General features: G+C 36.4%; 2 protein-coding genes across 2 annotated transcripts in view; one reads left to right on the plus strand and one right to left on the minus strand.

Moving 5' to 3' along the window:
• The window catches only part of LOC149248806 (uncharacterized), a 74,322-nt gene extending 51,151 nt beyond the window's left edge, over positions 1–23,171 (minus strand). Inside the window, exon 1 of the mRNA XM_089451094.1 lies at positions 23,067–23,171. Within this exon, the coding sequence (XP_089307220.1) occupies positions 23,067–23,171 (105 nt within the window). The remainder of the gene's footprint in view (positions 1–23,066) is intronic.
• A 516-nt stretch (positions 23,172–23,687) lies between these two features.
• On the plus strand, positions 23,688–24,623 carry LOC149248807 (uncharacterized). Its single transcript, XM_089451099.1, has one exon. The coding sequence runs from the start codon at positions 23,688–23,690 to the stop codon at positions 24,621–24,623; it is 936 nt and encodes a 311-aa protein (XP_089307225.1).
• Positions 24,624–25,263: the final 640 nt, after the last annotated feature.

The following is a 25,263-nucleotide window of genomic DNA, read 5'->3' on the forward strand; positions in this document are numbered from 1 at the left end:
TAGTTGAATAATGCTGATATCAATAGATGGTTTAACGCTCAAGGTCAGAAGATCACGAAAGCAGTATGTTTACAAAATTTTGAAGCTTATACCCAGTGAAGGTAAAGGCGCTAAAGGCGAAAAACGCATCAGAAAGGCCCGGATCAAAGAACAAAGGCAGTTTCCGATAATCGCGCATTGCTGAGAAAATTGCTCAAAAAGCAAACTCTCTAACTGCTCAGTCACCCGTAAGCCCGGAAAACGCAAGAAAGCAAAGGCAGAAGCAATTCGAGAATTAACCAAGTGGAACTTGGATTATTACTGGGCATACACAGTAAATCCACATAGCCAGAGGATGATTCTCGAGTATATCATCAATTTTGCTGAAAAAATGGTGCCAGCTCTTACCATTTCTGTTTGCTTAGCTCAACCAAAAGCGGAAGACAGTCAGCCGACTCTACCCAGGCAAATATTGAATGCTCGCAACATTAAGGAGCAAATGCAAAAATAGTTAGATATTAGATTTAATTTTTAGAAATAGTTTTTCTTAGAAAAAGGGCGGTCATTTAAACCGTATCCAGAATCTGTGTGATTAAGTTATTTAGTTAGTAGTATTTAAACCCTTCTCATGCATTTAGAGAAGGGTCCAGAAATTTATCAAAAACTTGTCCTCAGAACATGCACTTTTGCACCCTCAGAGGAGGTTTTGGTGAATGAATGGATCAATATTTGTTGATGTTTGCATTTGATATCTGCTACTGATGTTTCACTTCTGTACTCTTAGTAGATGTTAGAGCAAGGAAAGATAAATCATTGCTACTTGAAGCTTATGAGTAGGACCAGTCATAAATGGTACTTTTATCTCTTGACCATTTCTGCTTATATGTTAAAGTGATATACAGTTTTAGTTGTTTATATATTATTGCATGAATGCTTGAGTTATCATTTGGCACTTTTGTACGGTGGTAGCTATTTATTTATGTTTAATGTATGAATAGCTCATTATGCAATATGCTGTTCACAACTGTTTCGTCTAAATTTTTATGCGAAGTGGTTCATCTTAATTGATTTCCTTTCTTATAATCGCTGAATGATCTTTATTACCAGTTGTTATTTGAAATCTCTTTAGATCGCATAATAGAAGAATTACATCCCGGGTTAGTATAGATTTAGATGTGCTGTTTATTAGATTACAATAGCATAGAATTAGATTAAAGGTTTGAATTAGAATAGCTTAGATAGGAACTGTTAGAACAACAACATCAAATTCTACACACACACACATATATTGGGAAACTGGTCCCATTATCCCCAGTCAGACCCGCTATACCAAATGGATAAGGAGCTGCCAACCAAGGTCCGGACCGGGCGGGTATCCCCCTTGTTGTCGACCTGATTTTCGGGGCCTCAACATATTTGGTGCTAGAAGGAGGGCCTGAACTATGAATGGCAAGTAAATCCAAATCTGAATACCATTCTGAGAGTAAATCGCCCTCATCATCTCCCCCGACTTCCCCATTACATCTAAATCCAGAGTCAGAAGTCACTCGAGTATCAACCACTGCTACACATCCTGATATTTTAGAGCAATCTACTGTTGAACTTCCCGAAGTCGAATCCCTGATTCACAAACTTCAGCGATTTTCCATTTCTCCTCAGAGGTCTGATAAATCTCAAGGCAGTGTGACTTCGCAGTACAATCCTGCTCATCCCCTGACCAGGCTAAAGAGTGAAAAGTTTGGCATCCAGCCAACCGAATTACCTCTTCCCACCAGGAAAAGAGCAAGGAAATCACCGCAAGAGTCTGACAGTGAGACTCTTTCGTCAACATCGTCCATCTCAACTACTTCACCGCGAAGTCAACCATCCACTCCTCCACTCCATATCATCATCCATCCGTCCACTGGAACCCCCACAACCCCTCTTCAATCATCTACAATCATAGTATCCTCATCCTCCCAGCCGCAGGGATCATCTTCTGCACTTTCCTCTGTTAGTAGTTCAACAATGGCCCAGTCTCCGTGGAATAACCCTGGGGCAGTCCTAATTCCTACACCCTTGAGTCAAATACCGGACCATCCTGAGAAATGGCTGCCTAAATTCAATCTCGAGGCAGGCATGCTAGCAGAAGAGCACATAAACAACTTCATGCTTTCCATTAATCTCAATGGGGTTACTAATGAAGATGCTGTTGTTCGGCTTTTTCCTTATACACTGCAAGGAACAGCCGGGTCATGGTACTTTTCATTACCCTCCGGATCCATCAAAAGTTGGGACATCTTCCAGGACCAATTCCTAACCAAGTTTGGTGATGAAAGGTCTACGACAACGTTAATCAATGACCTATCCAATATTAAAGCCGAAGCTAGAGAGCCTATCAAGGATTTCAATCTACGTTTCAACAAAATTTTCAACAAGATACCTACTGCTTCCCAGCCCAGCGAAGAAGTACGATGTGAATGGTATATTACCGCTCTACCATCGAACATAGCAATCTTCGTGGACAGGGCAAATAAAATAACCTTAGATGATAACATGAAAGAAGCGATAGCAGTAGAGAAACGAATAATAGCCCTCGAAAAGAGATCCACGATAGAGGAACGTAAATCCAAAAAAGTCACGTTCAAGGAAGACTCCAAGAAGAAACAAGCAAAAGACCCATTTGATTTGGAAGGATTGTAGAAAGTTCTAAAGACCATGTCCAATGAAATGGTCGACATAAAAAAGCAAGTAGCAGAAACTTCTTCGAAAAAGCCCTACAGAGCTTTTAAAAGAGGTCCTTCAACGGATGCAAAGCCACCCAATGCCATTTCAAATGCTGAATCCGAGGAAGAGGAAGAGGAAATTTCCACTGAAGGGTAGACTGATGACGAAGAAGTTGTGGAATTACAAGGAATGTGGAATTTCATCCTCCCACAAGAAGAAGATCAAGAAGTATTTCCAGTTAGCACATGAAGCAAAAATCAGCTTGATCCTCCCCAAACTATCCCTAAGCCGAAGAGCGCAAGCTCTGCAACAAAGGATAAAGTCGCAACAAAGAAAATGATATCTAAAGCGACTCAAACTAGCCCAGTCCAAACAGATGAAACGACTCCATCTAAAACACTCATAGTGTCGGATGAAATGGAGTACAATATTATTGAAGACATGAAGAAGACTAGGGCTAACATCACCCTTTATGAACTGAGCAAGTTGAAACATCAACAGAAGATAATGATGAAAGAATTACATGCCGTGCCAGTTGCACCTTTGCCTGCCGCTGTACTTTCTCAAGCTTCCCATAACATGGGAAGACCTCCAACTAACGCGATCAATAAGATTGATCCAAATGACATTGCCCTAATTGGAGGAAGATCAAGATCTCACACTCCCCCGTTTCTCCTTACTTATGAAATCTTCAATAAAAATGTGCACAATTGTTTGGTAGATTCCGGTGCTTCATCGAATATTTTACCCAAATCTATATGTGCCAAGTTAAATGTTCAACCACAGAAATCTGCAGTGCGCATAGTTCAGCTAGATCGATCTCAAGTCGAAGTGATTGGCGAACTAAGTCAAGTAACCATAAGGTTGTCATCCAACTCGAAGGTATGTCAGGTTATTGACATTCTAGTTGCCGATATCCCAGAATTCGATGGCTTAATTCTTAGCAGGGATTGGTCAGAAAAACTCTATGGATACTTGGCAACCGACTAGTCGCACATGTGGCTACCCTACAACGGTAAACCGAATCAAATAAAAGTTGAACGAGAGCTACACCAGAAGTACATAGTAATGGAGTTAGAGGGAGAAAATGAACCAATAGCGTAAATAGCAGCATTATTGGCAATTACTCGGTAGATTCTTTCCATGGAAATTTCAATGCTCATGTGTCACCCTATTTAGAACATTCGGTTTTGTCCCAAGTCGAAAATTTTTCTCGAACTGATAGTTCGAAATGTATCAATTTTTTATATAAACCTGTAAATAAATCTTTGTTTTGGAAATTATTTTTTGATGGTTCTAGATCTAATGAAGGAGCATGAGCAGGATGCATTTTGATTAGTCCAGAAGGAGATAAGATCATGCTCACATGCAGACTTGAATTCGATTGCACAAACAATACAGCAGAATATGAGGCTTTGGTTCAAGGCTTGTACAAAGCAATCAGGTTAGACGTCAAGTATCTTCAAGTTTTTGGAGACTCTAAGATTGTGGTTAAATAGGTACGTAACACTATACATTGCTTATCAGGTCATTTAAAACACTATCAATCTTTAGTACAAGATCTGACTGAGCATGTCATAGCGTTTAATATTTCTTCAATCCCCAGGCTCCAAAACGCAAGTGTAGACCTTTTGGCTAACGTAGCTTCTAAGTTTATTCCATCCGAAGATTTTAGTCCAGATAGATTCTCAATAGAATTAATCTTTAGACCGTCCATTCCTGACAACATCACAAATTGGAGAGTATTCAATGACGATCCTGATATCGTAAATTTCCTCACGTCTGAAGGATCTTACTCCAATCAAATAATTGACGAAGACCAGCACGATCAACAATTGCAACAAAATAGCACTAATAATGCTATACCTAAGTCGGTGCTCAAGTTAGAAGACTTATATGATTTGAAAGATCAGTTTAAGAGGTCTACCAATTCAAAACTCTATAGTTCAACCTTGAACTATGAATTAGTAGACCTAGGGACCGATGCTAAACCACAAAACATTAATCTAGGCCTCGGCCTAGCCCCTAAAGAGAAACTAGCGTATATTCGTCTTTTGAGACAATATAAAAATGTTTTTGCCTTGAATTATGATGAGCTGAAAACATACGACACTTCCATCATCCAACATACTATTCCCATGATCGATAATGAAAAACCTGTCCAACAAACGCTAAGAAAGATCCACCCCAATTTAGAAAATCAGATAAAAACTAAGCTCAATAAGTTATTGAAAGCTAGGATAATCTTTCCTGTCAGACATTCCAAATGGGTCTCCAATATGGGACCCGTTAGAAAGAAAAACAGAGATATTAGGATTTGCATTGACTTTCGGAACCTTAATAAAGCCTGTCAAAAAGATAATTTTCTTCTACCTCCTATGGAACAGATACTGCAGGCAGTGGCGGGCTCAGAATTAATGTCTTTCTTGGATGGATTTTCAGGATACAATCAAGTGTTGGTACATCTTGATGATCAGTTGAAAACCACATTCAGAACTAAATGGGGCACATACACATATCGGAAGATGCCATTTGGTTTGATTAATGCTGGTGCCTCATTTCAGAGAGCCATGGATATCGCATTCAAAGGTTTAGTCAATAAATATGTAGTAATTTATTTGGATGATATAACAGTGTACTCGAAGAAGCGAAACGATCATCTCAAAGACCTGAAACAAATCTTTCAATGATGTTTAAGGTATGGAATTTCACTTAACCCAAAGAAATCTTTTTTCGCACTAAGTGAAGGGAAACTTCTAGGATTCATAGTGTCAAAATCTGGTATTCAGATTGATCCCGACAGAATCAAAGAAATTTCTGAAATATCCCTACCTCATAACAAAAAAGCCATGCAATCTTTCCTTGGTCAAATCAATTTTGTAAAGAGATTCGTTCCAGATTTTTCACGAATCGTGTCTCCTTTGCAAACCATGATTAAAAAGAATTCAAATTTTAAATGGGGTCAAGATGAACATGAAGCATTCAACCTGATCAAGCAAGCTATTATTAATGCTCCATCTTTAGCAACCCCGAAATTTTCAAAGCCTTTTATTTTGTACACATTTGCCTCAGATAAGTCATATGTTGCGATTCTAACTCAAGCAAATCAAGAAAAAGCGGAAGCTCCAATTGCGGTTTTTAGCTCAAATTTACAGGGTGCAGAACTAAATTATTCAGACGTGGAAAAACAGGCTTATGCTGTTTTCAAAGTGGTCAAATACTTCAGACCTTTCTTACTTAAAACCCATACTAAGATCATAGTACCGTTTCTAGTGGTAAGGAATCTTCTAGTACAGAAGGATGTGGGTGAGAAAAGGGCCAATTGGGTTACTGCCTTACAGGAATATGACCTTGAGATCAAACCAGCAAACATTTTAAGAGGTCAAGGCTTCTGCAAAATGCTGGCTGGAGCACCACAAATTTCTGAAATTCCATCTAAAGAGGTACAAATGTGTGAGGTAAGCCTAAACGATGCAGAATCATTATAGGCTGATATCATTTATTATCTCAAGAACGGGCATGCTCCTTCACACCTTGATCATACTAAGAAAAGAGCCCTAAGGTTGAAAGCTAAGCAATATTAGCTCATAAATGATATTCTTTTTAGGAAAAATTATGATTCTGTTCTTCTTAGGTGTCTTGAGAAAACTGAAGCTGAAAAAGTTTTGCAGGAACTCCACGATGGGCCAGCAGGTGGACACTACGCTGGAGATGCTACTGCACATAAAATCTTACGCGCAGGATATTACTGGCCCACGCTGTTTAAAGACTCGCACAGTTACGTGAGAAGATGTCAAGTCTGCCAAACTACTGCTGGAAGACAAAAGAAGCCGTCCTTGCCACTACAGCCGGTAAACATTGAGCAACCTTTCAGTCAGTGGGGCTTGGACATAATAGGTGAGATCGTTCCTCACTCATCTAAGCAGCATAGATACATCCTCACGGCAACAGATTATTTTACTAAGTGGGTAGAACGAGTTCCACTCAAGACGACTAATTCTGAAAATATCATTGAGTTCATAGATCAATTTATAATTACCAGGTTTGGATTGCCATCCGCTTTAATGTTTGATAATGCATCATACTTTTCTGGAAATGCAATGATTGAATTTGCACTTAAAAGAGGATTCAAACTTAAATATTCAGCCAATTACTACCCACAAGGTAATGGGTTAGCTGAGTCAACAAATAAAAACCTAATCAGGATTATTAAAAGAACAGTTGATCAAAATCAAAAGAATTGGCACAAGGCTTTGATATATGCTTTATGGGCAGATAGGATAATGCAAAAAGCTTCTATCGACACTTCTCCCTTTAATTTAGTTTATGGGAAAGAAGTGGTTCTTCTGACTCACTTAGCCATTCCCTCTTTGTCTTTAGTACAATACATTGATGAAGTACCCACTTCCTCCTTATAGCTTAGACAAATGGAAATAATTAAATTAGAAGAACAATGAGAACAAGCTAGGAAAACGCATGCTCATCATCAAGCACTAGTAAAATCCTCTTTTGATTCAAACATAATGACCAGAAAAGATTTTCAAGTGGGAGATTTAGTTTTAAAGTGGGAAAAGGCTCATGAAGAAAAGGGCAAACATACAAAATTTCAAAGGATGTGGCTTGGTCCTTTTCAGATTGTTGAAGTCATAGGTCCATCAATGTTTGTGTTACAGGATTTAGCAGGTAAGAGGGATCCTTTGCCTGTTAATGGACAAATTCTCAAGAAATATTTTCCATAGAAGATTATTCTTCTATTTTTGTAGAATAGTTGTTTTTCTTTTTCATAATAAAACCCGTTGTGAATGGTTACATTATGCATTTACGAAAAAGACACCAATTCTCTTTCAGATTTTAAACTTTTCGCTTGTATAAATAGCAAATCTTTTGGAAAATTGATCTTTATTATTGATAGATACAGTTAAAAACTTTAGCCTATATATGATACTAGTTTCAACTTCAAAAAATTTGATGAAAGCAACCTTTAGTGAAGAAATTGTTTTATCTTAGTACAATGAAAGGTATCAATAACAAAATAAAGATTCTCTGTAGAACAACTATTTCCAAAAACTCTATTATTGTAGTTCAGAGCTATCTTAAGGAAACAATGACTTCCTCCCTGCTAAGGAAAATCACAACGTTCAAAGGAATGATCCAAGAATACACTTTATCTTGAAGAATGAGAGGTCTCATCACGAGCCGGCTTATCATTATCACAGATATTATAACTTGCTGACTTTGCCAAGACTGTACACCACAACAGGGCAATGACTCAAGATTGTTGCAATCAAAAGACAAGGGGTCTCATCACGAGCTAGCTTGTTCAACAAAGTTATAAATCAAGTGAATGACTGTGTCATAATTTGGCTACCAAACCAAGACATTGTTCTTTAAGAATAAAAAAGAAAATCAAAGCAATAAGTGTTGATATGGATTTTTCTTTAAAAGTTGTAGATAACCTTAAGTAGGATACAGGATCATTGCTGGGTAACAGGTAACGTTGTTGAGGCTATAAACACCTGCTGGCAGCAGAGGCTCTACTTACGACAAATGAGCATATTTAAAACTGCTTTACAGAGGAGACTTTGTTTTATCTTTACAAGACCAAGTAATGGCTGATGTAAATACAAGGACTAGCCTGAGGAAGCAAATAATTAGAGTAGAAAGAGGTTGAAACAAAATATCATTGACGGTTTAGAGCGTAATGTACTCTATCTTTCCATAACAAAGTTTAATTTTCTGAAAAATTTTCTGTTTTGGAAGTTTGAAAAATTCAATAGATAAACAGAGATAACTGGTTCTTCCAAGTGAATCGCCAATTGTTGTGATCACCAACAACCCCCCCTCCTTATATAGTATTAGCAATAACACTAGATAAGTGGGGACCCTTGGTAAAAATTCAAAAAATTCAATTAAAACTCATGTATTTTACTTCTTAAGAAAACATCGCATCGCGCGAAGAATGATAGGACATTTCCTTATGAGTAAAAATAATAAACTACGAAAGTGCGACGCGAATTCCATCGCATCGCATGCATTAAGAAACGCTCACATTGGAAAACTTTAAAAAATCGCTGAAATCCGATATGCGACATCGCATATCGCATATTGCAATGTCGCATGAAAAACACACAACCATTTAACGATTGTAACGGCCCGCGATCTTGCGATAGTGCGATAGTGCGACCTGCGATCTTGCGATCGCGCGATACTACGATCTGCGATTCTGCAATAAGCACGATCGGGCAACCCTGTGATAACACATCTTAATGAAATGTACGATATTGCGATGCTGCGATGCTAATCACAGAAACGTTCCATCGCAGATTTTCCCCGACTCAACATTCAAGAAAAGCTTTTCATAAACCAAGAACTGGATACACGCTTTAATGATAATTAATGAATGATACGCCAGTTGTTAATGAAAGACGGTTTTGTGTTTTTCGAAGAGTTAGTTCACGTCAGGTGGCATGTTTTTGTACATCCGTAGAGCTTAGAGATTTCTTGTCGATTTTTTTATTATCATTACTCTCTCCTCATGTGTGAACTGCAGGAATGAAAAACAGAAACAACATGAATCAATGTGTAGGAAGAAATAAAGGAAAAGGGTAAAGCTCGAATGCTCAGAGACAAAGAAAAGATTCCCTCATAAGCGGATACCGCATGTAACAGAGCCGCAGATTCGCAGAACGATGCTGAGCTATCCATTACAGATCTTTCAGTCACAGCCATGGTTGAATGAGTAGTTGAACAATGCTGATATCAACAGGCGGTTTAACGCTCAAGGTCAGAAGCTCACGAAAGTAGTATGTTTACAAAATTTTGAAGCTTATACCCAGTGAAGGAAAAGGCGCTAAAGGCGAAAAACGCATCAGAAAGGCCCGGATCAAAGAACGGAGGCAGTTTCCGATAATCGCGCATCGCTGAGAAAATTGCTCAAAAAGCAAAGTCTCTAACTGCTCAGTCACTCGTAAGCCCGGAAAACGCAAGAAAGCAAAGGCAGAAGCAATTCGAGGATTAACCAAGTGGAACTTGGATTATTACTGGGCATACACAGTAAATCCACATAGCCAGAGGATGATTCTCGAGTATATCATCAATTTTGCTGAAAAAATGGTGCCAGCTCTTACCATTTCTGTTTGCTTAGCTCAACCTAAAGCGGAAGACATCCAGCCGACTCTACCCAGGCAAATATTGAATGCTCGCAACATTAAGGAGCAAATGCAGAAATAGTTAGATATTAGATTTAATTTTCAGAAATAGTTTTACTTAGAAAAAGGGCGGTCATTTAAACCGCATCCTGAATCTGTGTAATTAAGTTATTTAGTTAGTAGTATTTAAACCCTTCTCATGCATTTAGAGAAGGGTCCAGAAATTTATCAAAAACTTGTCCTCAGAACATGCACTTTTGCACCCTCAGAGGAGGTTTTGGTGAATGAATGGATCAAGATTTGTTGATGTTTGCATTTGATATCTGCTACTGACACTACAACAAAACCAACGATTAGCGTCCCTTTTTACTTCTTTTTTTGCATCTAGAGCCCATTTTTGGTGCTATTTGCATCCATTTATCAAATATGGTGCAAAACTTGACACAAAATTTGCATCACGTTTTGCACCAAATCTTACACCAAGTTTAGCACCAGGTATTGCAATAGGTTTTGCACCACGTTTTGCACCAAATTTTATGCCAAGTTTTGTGTCATCCTTTGCACCAGGTTTTGTTCCAGGTTTTGCATCAATTTTGGCATCTATTTTTGTTTGACATACTTTTGCATCCTCATTTGCATCCACTTTTTGCACTTACACTTGCATCAACTTTTGCATCCTTTTTTGCATCCTTTTTTAAATCATTTTTTGCATCCATTTGTGCATCACTTTTGCGCCACGTTTTACATCGAGTTTTGTGTCTAGTTTTGCATATAATTTTGCATCTACTTTTGTTGCATCCACTTTTCCATCTTGTTTGGCATCCATATTTACATCCTCTTTTGCATCTATTATTGTACCCACTATTGCATCTAATATTTTTGTGCCACAATTGGCGCCTAGTTTGGCACCTCCTTTTGCACCCACTTTTGATTATAATTTTGCATCCACGTTTGCATCCTCATTTGCATCTAGGTTTTCATCAACTACTACATCTATTTTTGCATCCCTTTTTGTATCCAATTTTGGACCAGGATTTGCATCGGGTTTTGTGTCTCGTTTTGCATCTACTTTTGCATCGACTTCTATTGCATACAATTTTGCATCCACTGTTACACCCATTTTAAATTTCACTTTTTGCATCCCTTTTTACATCTTCATTTGCATCATACTTTGATTCTTTTTTTTCATCTATCATTACATCCACTCTTGTTATGCCATAATTTGCACCATGTTTTGCACTCACTATTGTATCCACGTTTGCTTCCAATTTTGCATCCATGTTCACATCCTCTTTTGCATCAAATATTGCATCTATTTTTGCATCCACTTTTGTGTCAGGTTTATGCATTGGGTTTTGCATCTCGTTTTGTATTTACTTTTGCATCTACTTCCATTGTATCCATTTTTTTCATCCAATTTTGTTTTGCCTGTTGCATCAATGTTTGCTTCCACTTTTACATCCATTTTTGCATCTTATTTTGCATATTTTTTGTCTATTGTTACATCCACTTTTGTTGCACCATATCTTGCGCCTACCATTGCAACCACATTTTCTTCCACGTTTGCATCCACATTTGCATCCTCTTTTGTGTTCAAGTTTGCATCAGATATTGTGTATGTTTTTGCATCCCCTATTGTATCCACTTTTGTTTCATCCATTTTTGCATCTACTTTTGTGTCCGTTGTTGCATCCACATTTGTTTCACCACAGTTTGTGCCAAGTTTTACACCTACCATTGGACCCATGTTTGCTTCCACTTTTGCCTTCATGTTTGCATCCAAGTTTGCATTGACAACTGCATCTACTTTTGCATCCACTTTTGTGTTAGGTTTTTCATGTTGTTGTGCATCTACTTATGTTGTATCCACTTTTCATCCAATTTTACTTCTATTGTTGCCCCCATTTCTATGTTCGCTTTTGCATCCCTTTTCCAACACTCATCATATTTTCTGCATTGATGATATTCCTTATGGCATTGAAAATTATGAACAATTGATGACAATGTCAATAATATTGACAATGATGAAAATGAAGATGATGGCGATGACATGAATTGTGATTATGATGATAAAGACGATAGTGGCTACAATGACATTAATGATGATGATGGCAATGATTATGATGATGACGACGCTAATGACCTTGGCGAATCTTCCCAATTTTAGATGTTGTCATTGTCATAATCATAAGCATTATCTTTGGTGTCATCATCATCATTTTCATCTAGGTCATCATCAAAAACAATAATGGCATGAATGATGATGATGATTACAACAATGTTGATAGAAATTACATTAATGATGATGATGGGGATGATAAAAATGACAATGACGATGATAATGGTGGTGATGATGATGATCATCGATCATATCTCAAAAATAGAGTTGTTATTTCTCTTACGTATATCAATGTGTCCTAAACAACCCTTTTCTAGTACTGATCACATTTTTTGGGTTGATGATATTTCTTACAACGTCTATAATTATAAACAATTGCAAACAATGTCCATAATGATGATGGTGATGGAGCTGATGATGATGGCATGAATGGTGATTATGATGATAATGTAATGATGGCAATAACGATGACAAGGATGATGGTGATGATGATGACAATGATTATGATAATGAGAATGAACAATCACTAGTTTCACTACCATCTTCTGGATACGTATTACTATCATACTTTTTAAATTTTCTGTCTCTCTTGAGGTATCTTACTATAATGGTGTTGTCAACACTAGAAAGATATCTTGTTGTAATGGTGGTTCTAATGTTAGCACTAGCAAAGTTTTTGTTAAATTTTGGTTAAAAAAAATCAATTTATGCAATTATTTTGACAATCTATGTAAAAAAGTAAATAACATCCAATTATTTTGACTGTAGTCCCATTGATTATCATGAATTCACCAGTCTGAAGACCATCTTCTACATACATATTATTATTAAACTTTTTGCATTATATCCCTCTTATATCTTGTTGTAATGGCAGTATTAGCACTAAAAAAATATCTTGTTGTAATGGTGATGTTAGTATTAGCACTAAAAAAATCACTAAATTTTGGTAAAAAAAAGTTTATCATTTATTTATTTTTAATTTAGGAAATTTTTGTTTTTATTTTTTTTGTTTTTAATTCTATTTTTATGCAGTAATATTTTTTTTGGTTGAATTTTGGTAGTAACTAGTTTTTGGTCGAATCATATGTATTAACCATGTTCTTTATGCTACAAGTCTAATTGTTGGGACAAAATTGCTCTTTCAAATAAGTTGCAAAAGCTATTTTACATCCATTGTTGCACCCATGTTTACACCCACTTTTACATCCCTTTTTGCATCCTATTTTTCATCTTCATTTGCTTCTTTTTTTGCATCTATCATTACATCTACTTTTGTTGTGACAAAATTTGTTCCATGTTTTGCACATACTGTTGTACCCACGTTTGCTTCCAATTTTGCATCCATCTTCACATCCTCTTTTGCATAAAATATTTCATCTATTTTTGCATCCACTTTTGTGTTGGGTTTTGCATCTCATTTTGTATCTTCTTTTGCATGTACTTCCATTTCATCCATATTTTGCATCCAATTTTGTTTCTCATGTTGCACCCGTGTTTGCATCCACTTTTACATCCCTTATAGCATCTTGTCTTGCATCTAAGTTTGCATATTTTTTTGTGTCTATTATTACATCCACCTTTTTTGTGCTATTATTTGTGCCATATCTTATGCCTATCATTGCAACCCACATTTTCTTCCACTATTGCATCCATATTTGCATCCTCTTTTGTGTCCAAGTTTGCATCAAATATTGTTTATGTTTTTTGCATCCCATTTCGAATTTACTTTTACATCCACTTTTGATTTGTCTAGTTTTGCAACTAATTTTATGTTCACTATTGCACCCATGTTTGGCCCATGTTTACATCCCTTTTTTCATCCAAGTTTTCCTCCTTTTTGCATTCAAGTTTGTGTCCCTTTTTTTTTACATTCATTGGAGTATCCACATTTGTTTCACCACAATTCATGCTAAGTTTTATGCCTACTATTGTGCCCATGTTTTCTTCCACTTTTTCATCCATGTTTGAGTCCTATTTTGTGTTCAAGTTTGTATGAACTATTGCATCTACTTTTTCATCCACTTTTGTTCAATTTTTCTGTCTTGTTCTGCATCTACTTATGTTGTGTCCACTCTTCATCCAAATTTACGTCTATTTTTACCCCCATTTTTTTGTTTACTTTTGCATCCATTTTCCAACACACATCATATCTTTTGCATTGATTATATTTCTTATGACATTGAAAATTATGAACAACTGATGACAATGTCAATAGTTATAACGATGATGATAATGAAGATGATGACGATGACATGAATTGCGATTGTTATGATAATGACAATGATGATAAAGACGATGGGAGTTACAATGACAATGATGATGATGCTAATGACCTTGGCCATTCCTCCCAATTTTTAAATGTTATCATGGTAAAAATCATAATAATTATCTTTGGCGTCATCTTCCAAGTCATCATCATCTGATCATCATTATCTGATCATCATTATCATTATTTTCATCTTGGTCATAATCAAGAACAATAATGGCATGAATGATGATTATGATGTTCATGATGAAGATGACAAAAATTATGATAAAACTTATATTAGTTATGATGATGGGGATGATGACAATTATAATGACGATGATAATGGTAGTGATGTTGATGATCATCAATCATTTCTAAAAAATAAAGTGGTTATTTTTCTTTCATATATCATGTGTCCTAAGGTTGGTGATATTTCTTATGATACCTATAATTATGAACAATTGACAACAATATACAAAATCATGATGATGATGATGATCATGAAGAAGACATGAATGGTGATTATGATGATAATGAAATGATGACAATAATGATCACATTGATGGTGGTGATGATGGCAATAATGAAGATGATGACCCTCCCTCTAAACTAGCGAGGTACTCATAATGAGACAAAAAAGTACTCTCAAGTTGAAATATTCATATAAGAAGGGATCTAGATTGATAAGCATCAATGATGATTTACATCATCATAGCCAAAATTTTCAAAATAGTAAGGCCTTGACTAACAAGTTTATCTCTCCATTAGATCAGAGCATAATGTTGGGAGGCATAAATTTGGACACCACTACCTTTCAAGGCACTTACCCCACCAAGATGTTTACCAGGTATGTCCTCACATGATCATTTCCTAATCCACTATCATAATATTTGACACCAGAAAATGTCAATCCTCATGACTATTCTTATCTTGGATTAATGTACTTGACTTATGGCGATTAGTCCTAGTCAATGTCCAAATTCTCAAAGAATATTGGTCCCAGATGTTTATCCAATCCACCATTATCCCTACTAGTGCCTTTACTAGGATTACGATTGCTAATCCTAGCCATAGTACATGACACATGGATAACATGGTGTCTACCCTCACTCCCTCTCAACCAGGGAGGAAACATCCACAAGCATAAGATTTTCTCAAGAATACCCATCATTTTCGTAGAGAATAACATCATTAATTTGTTTTCATCACATGACGACTTTATGATTAAGCATTCATAGATTTGTGGCAAAATATTTCCCCTTTTGTATTTGTGATGAAATACAATAAAAAAGTGAAAGCCAAAATCATTAAACATACACTATATTGATTTATCTAAGTCTAAACTCTAAGGTTGAAGTGAAAATTCATGTAAATCTTATATCTACGAGTTGTGCCAAACTTATGAAAACCTTATTCCCTAAGTCCTATATATAAGAAAATGAAAAAGAAAGAAAAATAAGGGCCAATAAATGGTAACTCATGTATTCACTCCCTCTTTGGAAAATATATGAATATATACACTCCTAGTCACACTTGATCACATGTATGTGATGGTTAAATCATGAATTCTTCTTTTCTCCTTGCATTTTCACTTCATCATTTAAGCACCTAATTGAGGATCTAAGGAATGTTTGTTTCCTAAGGCTTTCATGTCTACTCTTGGTTTACTCACACTACTGTCAATTTATGTGACAGAGTGAAATACATAAGTTTGTGGAGTTATTATAGAGGTGTATTGAGTTCGTAACCACACACACATGTATTACATCTCATTGATCCACATGTGTGTGTTGGAGACTCATTTCTTGACAACTTTAATGGAGACTACTTTGTGGCTTTAATGGTATAGCTTACAAAATATCTTGTTAAACATTTCGATTCATTCTTTCTTTTCCTCGAGACACTTATAATATTGAAGTCACTCCCAACAATCCATGGAGATGGGGAGTATAAATTACTTGTGCTAGAAATAGAATTGAGAAATAGAGGTTTTCCATTTGCGATATTGGAGTCATAGACATTGGATACATGGTAGTATTCCTCAATGTCAATTAACTAAAATTGTATTGTCATAATGCGAAAAGAGGTAAACATATTGGTAACCTTGATGTCTTAATCATTTCAAATAATAACCATTCCACCCAAGTATCTCTAAGCATCAATCACTACTACTTGGAAATTCCTCCCCCATTTTCTAATTATATGAGGTTGAACCTCACTTAATATTTTTGCTTCTTATATCAACATTATTTATGGGTGCTTTGCATACCATTTTTCTTTTAGGAGTTTGTTTTCGCTTACTATTGACGCCCCTCATGTTACAAGACTATTTTCATCAAAAATTTACATAGAAAGAAAGTATAAAGTGACTAAAAAGAAACATGTCTCAAGATTTAAGTGCTTGGACAATACCACTTCATGACTCCTATATTTCCTTAACCTGGGACCAAATGGTGAACTTGATGGCCTTAAGGGAAATTGATCAATGAAAATCTAAAAAAGAGGTGATTTTTGACTTTATCACATACAATTTAATATACTAAAAAAAATATCCATAACAATTTCATCAATCAATGAATCATTAAAAAAAATATCCAAAACAATTTCATCAAGCAAAGAATCATTGCATTATAAAATACAATCTATAAACATTTTGGGAAAGTTTTGCTAAAACATGCTTAAAAATCAGCGTATTTAATATTAATATTTAACAATAATATGGACAATAACACATTTTAATAAATTAAATAACATATTATCAAGCCTAAAAAATGTCACTAACTGAAAACTACAAAGCATGCAACTAATGGAAGTGACCACTCAAGGCCACCACAAGACAATTAATCTATTAAGACCAAGATTAATGGGGACAAAGATCTATAAAGGACAAAGGAAAACCTATTTTAACTTTATTGTTTTATTAGCCTGGTTCAAGATGAACATTTCAAGATATCATGAAGAACATAATTAGTTTTATTGCATTAAGAAAACCCAAGCACATTCTATAACTTAGCAAGAAAGAGATGTATAACACCCATCTCAACAACACGACACATGACATTAAGTTACTTTACTATATATAATTTAAACTCCTATCATAAAATCACAAATTTAGCATGAATGGAATGTTTAAAATCCATTTTTATAAAAAACAAAATATAATTTTTCTTATAGAAAAATATACCAAAAACTAAATATATTTTTCTAGAAAAAAAAAATACTAAAACTAAATATATATTTAAAAAAAAACTAAAACATAAGCAAACTAGAATTTGAATTTGACATTCTTGGTCACTTTCGGAAACATATGGTGGAATGTAATCTCTTTATCCTCATCTTTAGCTTTTTCCTAAAAAATAAAAGCATACAAAAGTGGGAAAGAGCCATAAAGCATGGGGAAGCTTTTTCCTAAGCACACAAGCATCTAAAAAGTGGGAAATTCCTCTTTTATATGAGGAAACATTATTCACCCAAAAGATTTTTCCCAAATTGAACTAATGAGGAATTTTGGAAATCTTCATAGCCTCCACTTTCCTATATATTAGAGGCTTGGCCATTGAAAAAATGATGGGAATTTTGTATTGTCACGCTCTTGAGATCTGTCTTGAGAGGGAGAGTTTTGGAGCTATGAGTTGGGGGAGGTGATGTTGCAACTATATCTGATTGTTGTAACTTTCCTCCAACTCCTTTATTCATATAGATCAGTTGTTCTTCCTTCCATATGTTTCTATTCATTCTTTACTTCTTCTATTTAACTAATGTATGCATGGGTTTTTGGTTTATATTTATTTATTCAATAATATTTATATGTTTTTTATAGTTTTGATTATTAAGATATTATGTTGTGAAGGTTGCTTTATTCTCTCTCTTATGTGTAGGACCAAGCTTTGGAGCTAGCTAGGAGCGCTTCTTGGGTATACGAAAAACTCCAAGAAGACCTGCATGCCAGGACTCACAAGAATTCATTCTCTTTTTCTTAATCTATACTCTACATCTTGATCCACTAAGAATCCTAAGCCTTAGAACAACCTTTCTCTTAATTGGTTTGTCCTAGGTTTCTGAGATAAACTGAGAGGGTTTTGTTTTCATCTAACCATGCATTAAATCCTACAGCAAAATGATATTTAGAAAATTTAATATATTTCACTATGTAAATGAACTTAGTAAAATGAACCCATAGAGGTGGTCATAAATGGAAATAAAAGTAAAACTCTAAACAAGAAGCCAAAAGTGGATTTAACCATGGATGAAAAATTGGGAGTAGAATTGGATTTTAAACTAGCCATCAAAACAATATGCAAACAATGACACAAAAAGGTTTTTAAAGTAAAATTAAAAAAGGGTGCAACACTAGACACAAAGAAGGGAACAAAATAGGGCATATGAAAGGATACCAAATTGGGTGCAAACAAGGATGCAAAAATGGACACCAAAATGAGGATGCAAAGAATGGTGTAAAATTAGGATGCAAAAAGGATGGAAGAAAAGACACAAAACAAGATGCAAAATGGGACTAAAAAATGGTAAAACCAAGGATGTCAAAGATGATGCATAACTAGATGAAAATTCCAACTAAAATCTATGTGCAAAATGAGATGCAAATGTGGACACAAAATGTGGCAGAAAAAAGGATGCAAATTTGGAAGCCAAAAAAGATAAAAAACTAGATACCAAAAAGGATGCAAATTTGGACATAAAAAATGGTGCAAAATTGGACACAAAAGAAGAAAAAATGGTGCAAAAATGGGCATAAAAATGGCTCAATTTTGGATGCAAATTGAGATGCAACATTGGATGTAAAATTATGCAACAAATCATTCAAAACTTGGTGCAAAAACAAATGCAAAAGTAGATGAAAAAATGGCTCAAAAGTGAACGTAACAATAGACACAAAATGGGCTGCAAAGGTGGATGCAATATATGGTTCAACATAGGATGCAAATTTAGATGCCCAAAAGGATGAAAAATTGGATGCAAGAAATGGTGTGAAAAATGATGCTAAATTGGATGCAACGAATGATGCAAAATTAAATGCAAAATATGGTGCAAAATAGGATGCAAAAAGGGGAGATAAATAAAATGCAAAAGTGGATGCAAAAAATGGTGCAAAAATGCATGCAAAATTTGGCACTAAATCAGATTCAACATATGGTGCAAAATTGGATGGAAAAGATGGTGTAAAAAAAGGCAGAAAAATTGGCACAAAAATAGATGTAAAAATAAGTACAAAATTAGAAGCAAAAGATGGCATAAGACCAGATGCAAAAATTGGCACAAATTGGATGTAAAAAAAGGCGCTAAATAAGATGTCAAAGATGGTGTAAAAATCGATGCAAATTATGACACAAAAATAGAAGCAAAGAATTCCACAAAAGAGGAAGCAAAAAATGATGCAAAAATAGATGCAAAAAAAGGCACAAAACTAGAAGCAAAACCTGTTGTAAAACCAAATGAAAATCTTGGTGCAAAATATGATGCAGAAAATGATGGAAAATTTGGCGTAAAAAAGATGCAAAATTTGGTGCAAAAAAGGACGCTTTAAAAATTGTACAATAGAGCCAGATTTAGCGCCAGGTTGCTCATCCCAATTGAGAAAAAAATGCACTAGAATCTGGTGCTAAATCTGGCACAAATTGCCTGTTTTGTTGTAGTGTGATGTTTCACTTCTGTACTCTTAGTAGATGTTAGAGAAAGGAAAGATAAATCATTGTTGCTTGAAGATTATGAGTAGGACCAGTCATAAATGGTACTTTTATCTCTTGACCATTTCTGCTTATATGTTAAAGTGATATACAATTTTAGTTGTTTATATATTATTGCATGAATGCTTGAGTTATCATTTGGCACTTTTGTACGGTGGTAGCTATTTATTTATGTTTGATGTATGAATAGCTCATTATGCGATATGCTGTTCACAACTGTTTCGTCTAACTTTTTATGCGAAGTGGTTCATCTTAATTGATTTCCTTTCTTATAATTGCTGAATGATCTTTATTACCAGTTGTTATTTGAAATCTCTTTAGATCGCATAATAGAAGAATTACATCCCGGGTTAGTATAGATTTAGATGTGCTGTTTATTAGATTACAATAGCATAGAATTAGACTAAAAGTTTGAATTAGAATAGCTTAGATAGGAACTGTTAGATCAGCAACATCAAATTCTACACACACACACATAGATTGGGAAACTGGTCCCATTATCCCCAATCGGACCCGCTATACCAAACGGATAAAGAGCTACCAACCAAGGTCTGGACTGGGCAGGTATCCCCTTGTTGTCAACCCGATTTTCGGGGCCTCAACAGGTTCCTAAATGTTTTCAACATAATCTTAAACATCTTGTTAAACTGTACAAGATTCATGATCATAATGATTTGTTTTGTTTCTTTCTTTCACTCATCGAAGCTCATGGTTGCTCATCCATTCTCTTAAAACTATTGGTCTCTAAGTTAAATCAAGAAAAAATATGACATTGTAATGAATGCTAAATAAGAGCAATATGGTTTTTATTATCGTTGTTACTATATATCTCATAAAGTGTCTCTCTTCCTACATGTCAAGAAAAGTAACACCTTTCCTAGATTTTTTCAACACATTCTTAAATATGTTGATAAATCGCACAAGCATCATCATTGATTTGTTTTCCTTTTTTTCTTTTTTTTAAAGACACATTTATATTATATTGATTTAGGTGGAATATGAACCAGAACCCTTACATACATAGATATTTATTCTTCAACAGGAGACCAAAAATGCTCACTATACATTCTATTTCTACCTAGTCATTTCCATGCAAGGATTCTTACATTATTTATTCTATATATTCGCCAAAAAACTCCACAATATTTTGCAAAAAAACATAACATTCAGACATGATTATACTATAGAATAGTCACTTGCTTCCTTTTCCATTTCTTTTCCAATTGTTTTCTTGTCTCCCCCATTTCTATCTTATGCAGAGATAATTTTTCCATAGTCTCGTCCTCCTCATTTTTTGTCCTGTGTAGAGGCAATTCTTCCATAGTTTGGTCCTAGGGGCCTCTAGGCTTCTTTCCTTCACAAGTAGTTGGAGGGATAGGATTGAAGAGACCATAGACCTCTTTCAAGACACCAAAAATTTCTGATTCTTCCTTTACCTCTATACCATCCACCTTGAGTGCCAGAGTATCCACCTTCTTTGCTAGGGTCACCACCATGAGATGGAGGCACTACATTTACTTCCACATTTATTCCAATTAATGGTTGAGCAGGGATAAATGTGAACAAGCTTCCGAGTTAACCTGTTCACTGAGCTTCATCATCATGATCGAGATTGCCTCCATTGCACTAGACAAGAAGTGATCCTCTTTACCATTTTTGCTACTTTCATGACTCGGAGTGACCATATTACCAGACAATACTGATGCTTTAGTAAAAATAATTATGTAATTCAAGAGGAAAACCCTTCTTTTATAATGCCCAGAAACCTCTTCCATCACCCCAACAACCATCACTTCAAATTTAATACCCCTGGTCATTGCCTAAGTCGATGAACCACATTATGCCTATAGAGAATCCTTCAACCGCCTTCCAAGTGAAATTGTACTAAGATGAGTGACATTGGAATAATACCAAATTGTGATCCAAACATCATCTTATTAATAGAATTTAATTCTAATCTCCACTGATCTTACAACATGGATTTCAATCCTCTGCATTCCCATTTGTAATGCTCTTCCCGATGTATATGCATGCTTGACACGTGAACCTTGTGCCTTGTCACTAATCCATGATTAGAAACATTAATAAATACTTTAACACTCTCCATGATCCACGCGTTCCAACATTTAAATGCATTTAATATCCCTATTGATGATAGCTTGTTAATCCTGGGATATAGCTTGCAGTGGGAGTGCCTTTGTCCATGGAAATACTCCCCTCTTCCAAGATTGTTCCCTTATTGGCCTATTCATCAATAGATGTATTATTTCCCCTTTCAATGTGATAGAAGTTTATGGATTCAAATATTTGAATCTACATACATATTCTTGCTATTAGTGGAGCTAGATCTTCCCTTAACGGACTTTTGGGATGGAAGAATTTTTGGATTGTTATCATGGAATATCCAAAGAAAATGAGCTAGTGAATTCATTTTGCCTGAGAAATTCTCAATCCCTGCCATAATGAAAGAGCTTCCACTTGATTGTTTGTTGTCCATCCTAGGCCCCAAGAATATTTCGTCACTACTTCTCCTTCAGGGTTGTAAATGACCCCTCCTGCTCCTGCCTCCCCCTCCTATATTATATTTTAAAACGTTTGTATCAACATTTAAATATTTTCCATATATACTAATATTATTTTATTCATTTTAATTTTATAATATCACCTACCTAGGGCACTTTTCGACGAGGAAGAGGTGGTTGTAGTACAAGCACCTATTCAAGAACATGGAGCGAATATTGAGGATCAAGCTAATGATTCTACGAAAGAAGATAATGATGTTCATAACACAATTTAAGATGATGTGAAAAATAGATTAATCCAAGAGACATTTAATAATGTTGGAATGGATGATGATGGAAACTAGTATGATGGTCGTGCTTTTGCTAAACCTATACTTGAGAGGGAAATTGAACCTCTTTATGAAGGCTCAAAAACATCTCTTCTCTCTGTTGTATTACTTCTGGTCAATTTAAAGGTGGTGAATGGTTTTTAAAACACATGTGTGACACAATTCCTAAGGCATGTAATATATTTTATGATATTTAGTACTATATAAATGATAAAGAAATTATTTTTTCCTTTGTTTTTAATGTTAGTTCATTGATCATCATTTAATTAATTTGAAACATTTGGATGCAATATGAATGATTAACCCTCCCCACCTCATGGCCAACCTCAGTCTGCGGCGCCCGCGGAGACTCCGGTACAAGCTGAAGCTGCTCCACCCATTCTGACTGGATCTCTGGTGGAGGATCCCACCCGTACATCGCCTGCCCCCGTCCCTGATGACTCAGAACCGGCGGGCGACGATTCACCGGGTATGTCAGCTGTCTCCACTTCTATTATTTACTCTTCTTTGCATGATCTGGCTGCATCTGTCACATTGCATCGGGATGTATCCACTCCACCTCCCGCATCTGATACATCCATTCCCTCCTCCCGGATGCCCCTTCCTCCCTCCACTCTCTGTTGTCCCATCCCCTCCCCCTCTCCATGCGACTCGCCTTGTTTACCATCTCTCCCCTCGTTGTCGTCCGATCCGCTGCCGACGCCCGTCTCCCCGGCCCCCCCCGGTACTCTCTCCGCCCCCGGACTAGAGGGATTGGTACCGACGCCTTTGGGCTGGCCCTCGACCCTCTGCCTTCTCATCAGAAGCCCTCGCGAGGGCGTCCATCCCGTCTTTCTAAAGCTAGACATGCAGCTGATGCTGAAGTCGCTCTTGGACGACAGCAGACCATCTTCAGGGCCCTTAGAGCGGGTAAAAGCCCTGCCACACATCCGACATGAAGATTTTGTCCTTCAATTGCAGGGGGTTTGCTAGTACACCCAAAAAACTAGCTCTTCGGAGACTTCTCTCCCTCTCTCTATCGGATATCATCTTTCTGCAAGAAACACTCTGTAATGCGGACTCACTTATACCAACCCTCGAGGCCTGGTTGCCTAACTGGACCTTCCACGCTATAGACGCGTCAGGGAGATCCGGAGGTCTGGCGATCGGTATCAATAACAGAGCGTTGAGAATCATAAACACCTGGGGTGGCAGGGGTTTCATTGGCATTGATGCCTATGTACAATCTATGGAAACAGTTCTCAAACTCATCAATGTATATGGCCCTTGCTCTGACAGAACTGCCTATTGGCATTCTCTCTTGAACTCTGTACTCTTTCAACAGGACAATATTATCCTGGGAGGGGATTTGAACTTCACCTTGGGTTTCTGTGAATCATGGGGGCATGCAGCTAGGATTGATCCTTTCTCGGACACTATATCCTCCCTTCTGGATGAACACCACTGGATCGACACCCCCATGACAAAATTACAACACACATGGTCAAACAACAGAAGTGGTGATCAGAGTCTTGCCAGGAGGCTCGATAGATTTCTAATTAAAGAATCCCTCCACAACAGGATTGCTCGTATAAGGCAATGGGTGGGATCTGGGGGCATATCTGACCACAGACCTATATATTTGGAATTCTCTGATATACATAACAAAATTAAAAGCCCCTTCAAATTCAACTCCTCCTGGTTAAAAGACCCATCCTATATACAGATGGTCACCGATTACTGGCAGAGTCACCCCATCGAAGAGGAGGAACAATTCACGGAGGGCTTCATCAGGAAATTATCGGAGCTCAAAAGGATCTCTAAGACCTGGGCACACCAAAAGAGACTCTGTGATGATCAATCCTTGAGGGAGGTTGTGTTGGAATTATGAGACAAGTGTTGTCCTTGATGGCAAACCACACTGATGACAAATCATAGTGCAGAAGGTCAGCAGCAAGGAATTGATGATTAGACTATAAGAAGAAGAGAAAATTCATATACGCAGGTTCATCAAGCCCAAGTCGCGTGTACACGCAGGTTGGCTTCAGTAAAAGCGCGTGTATGTGGAAAACTCATTTTTGGTCCGTGGCGGTTATTCCTTGGAAGTTGTGCCTATGGTTTCGGACCATGGTGTCTCGACGGACGTGTCGATCCCTAGTTTTGAAGTTGATGGTTTTGGATTTCTATGGTTTTGGCTCGTGGTATTGAGCAAGGCCTAAGGCTGTATAAGGAGAAGAAGATCATTAGGCAAAGGTATCTGAAATGTCTTGAAACATCTGATGAAGTATTAGATCCAGTATGCAGGTTATGGGTTGATGATGCATTGCTTGATCTGAACTAAGGAGAGATCTCACCGGTTAATGAAGAACAAGATCTAAGGAGAGATTGGGATCAAATGGTTTGAAAAGCACTATTATGGTTGTTTATGCGTATTTCTAGATCTACATACTGACGCAATGTTATGTTCTAGGTCTAACTGATGTCTGGTACAGCTGCAAGTTGAAAGAATTTATTTTTAGATCTGTACGCAG

This window comes from Pinus tabuliformis, chromosome 7 (assembly GCF_031772625.1).
Source record: "Pinus tabuliformis cultivar Carrire ecotype Pingquan chromosome 7, CPIR1, whole genome shotgun sequence".
NCBI classification, from domain to species: Eukaryota; Viridiplantae; Streptophyta; class Pinopsida; order Pinales; family Pinaceae; genus Pinus; species Pinus tabuliformis.

Coding starts and splice junctions, on each gene's coding strand:
- LOC149248807 (XM_089451099.1), top strand. CDS start 23,688: ATGAAGATTTTGTCCTTCAATTGCAGGGGGTTTGCTAGTACACCCAAA.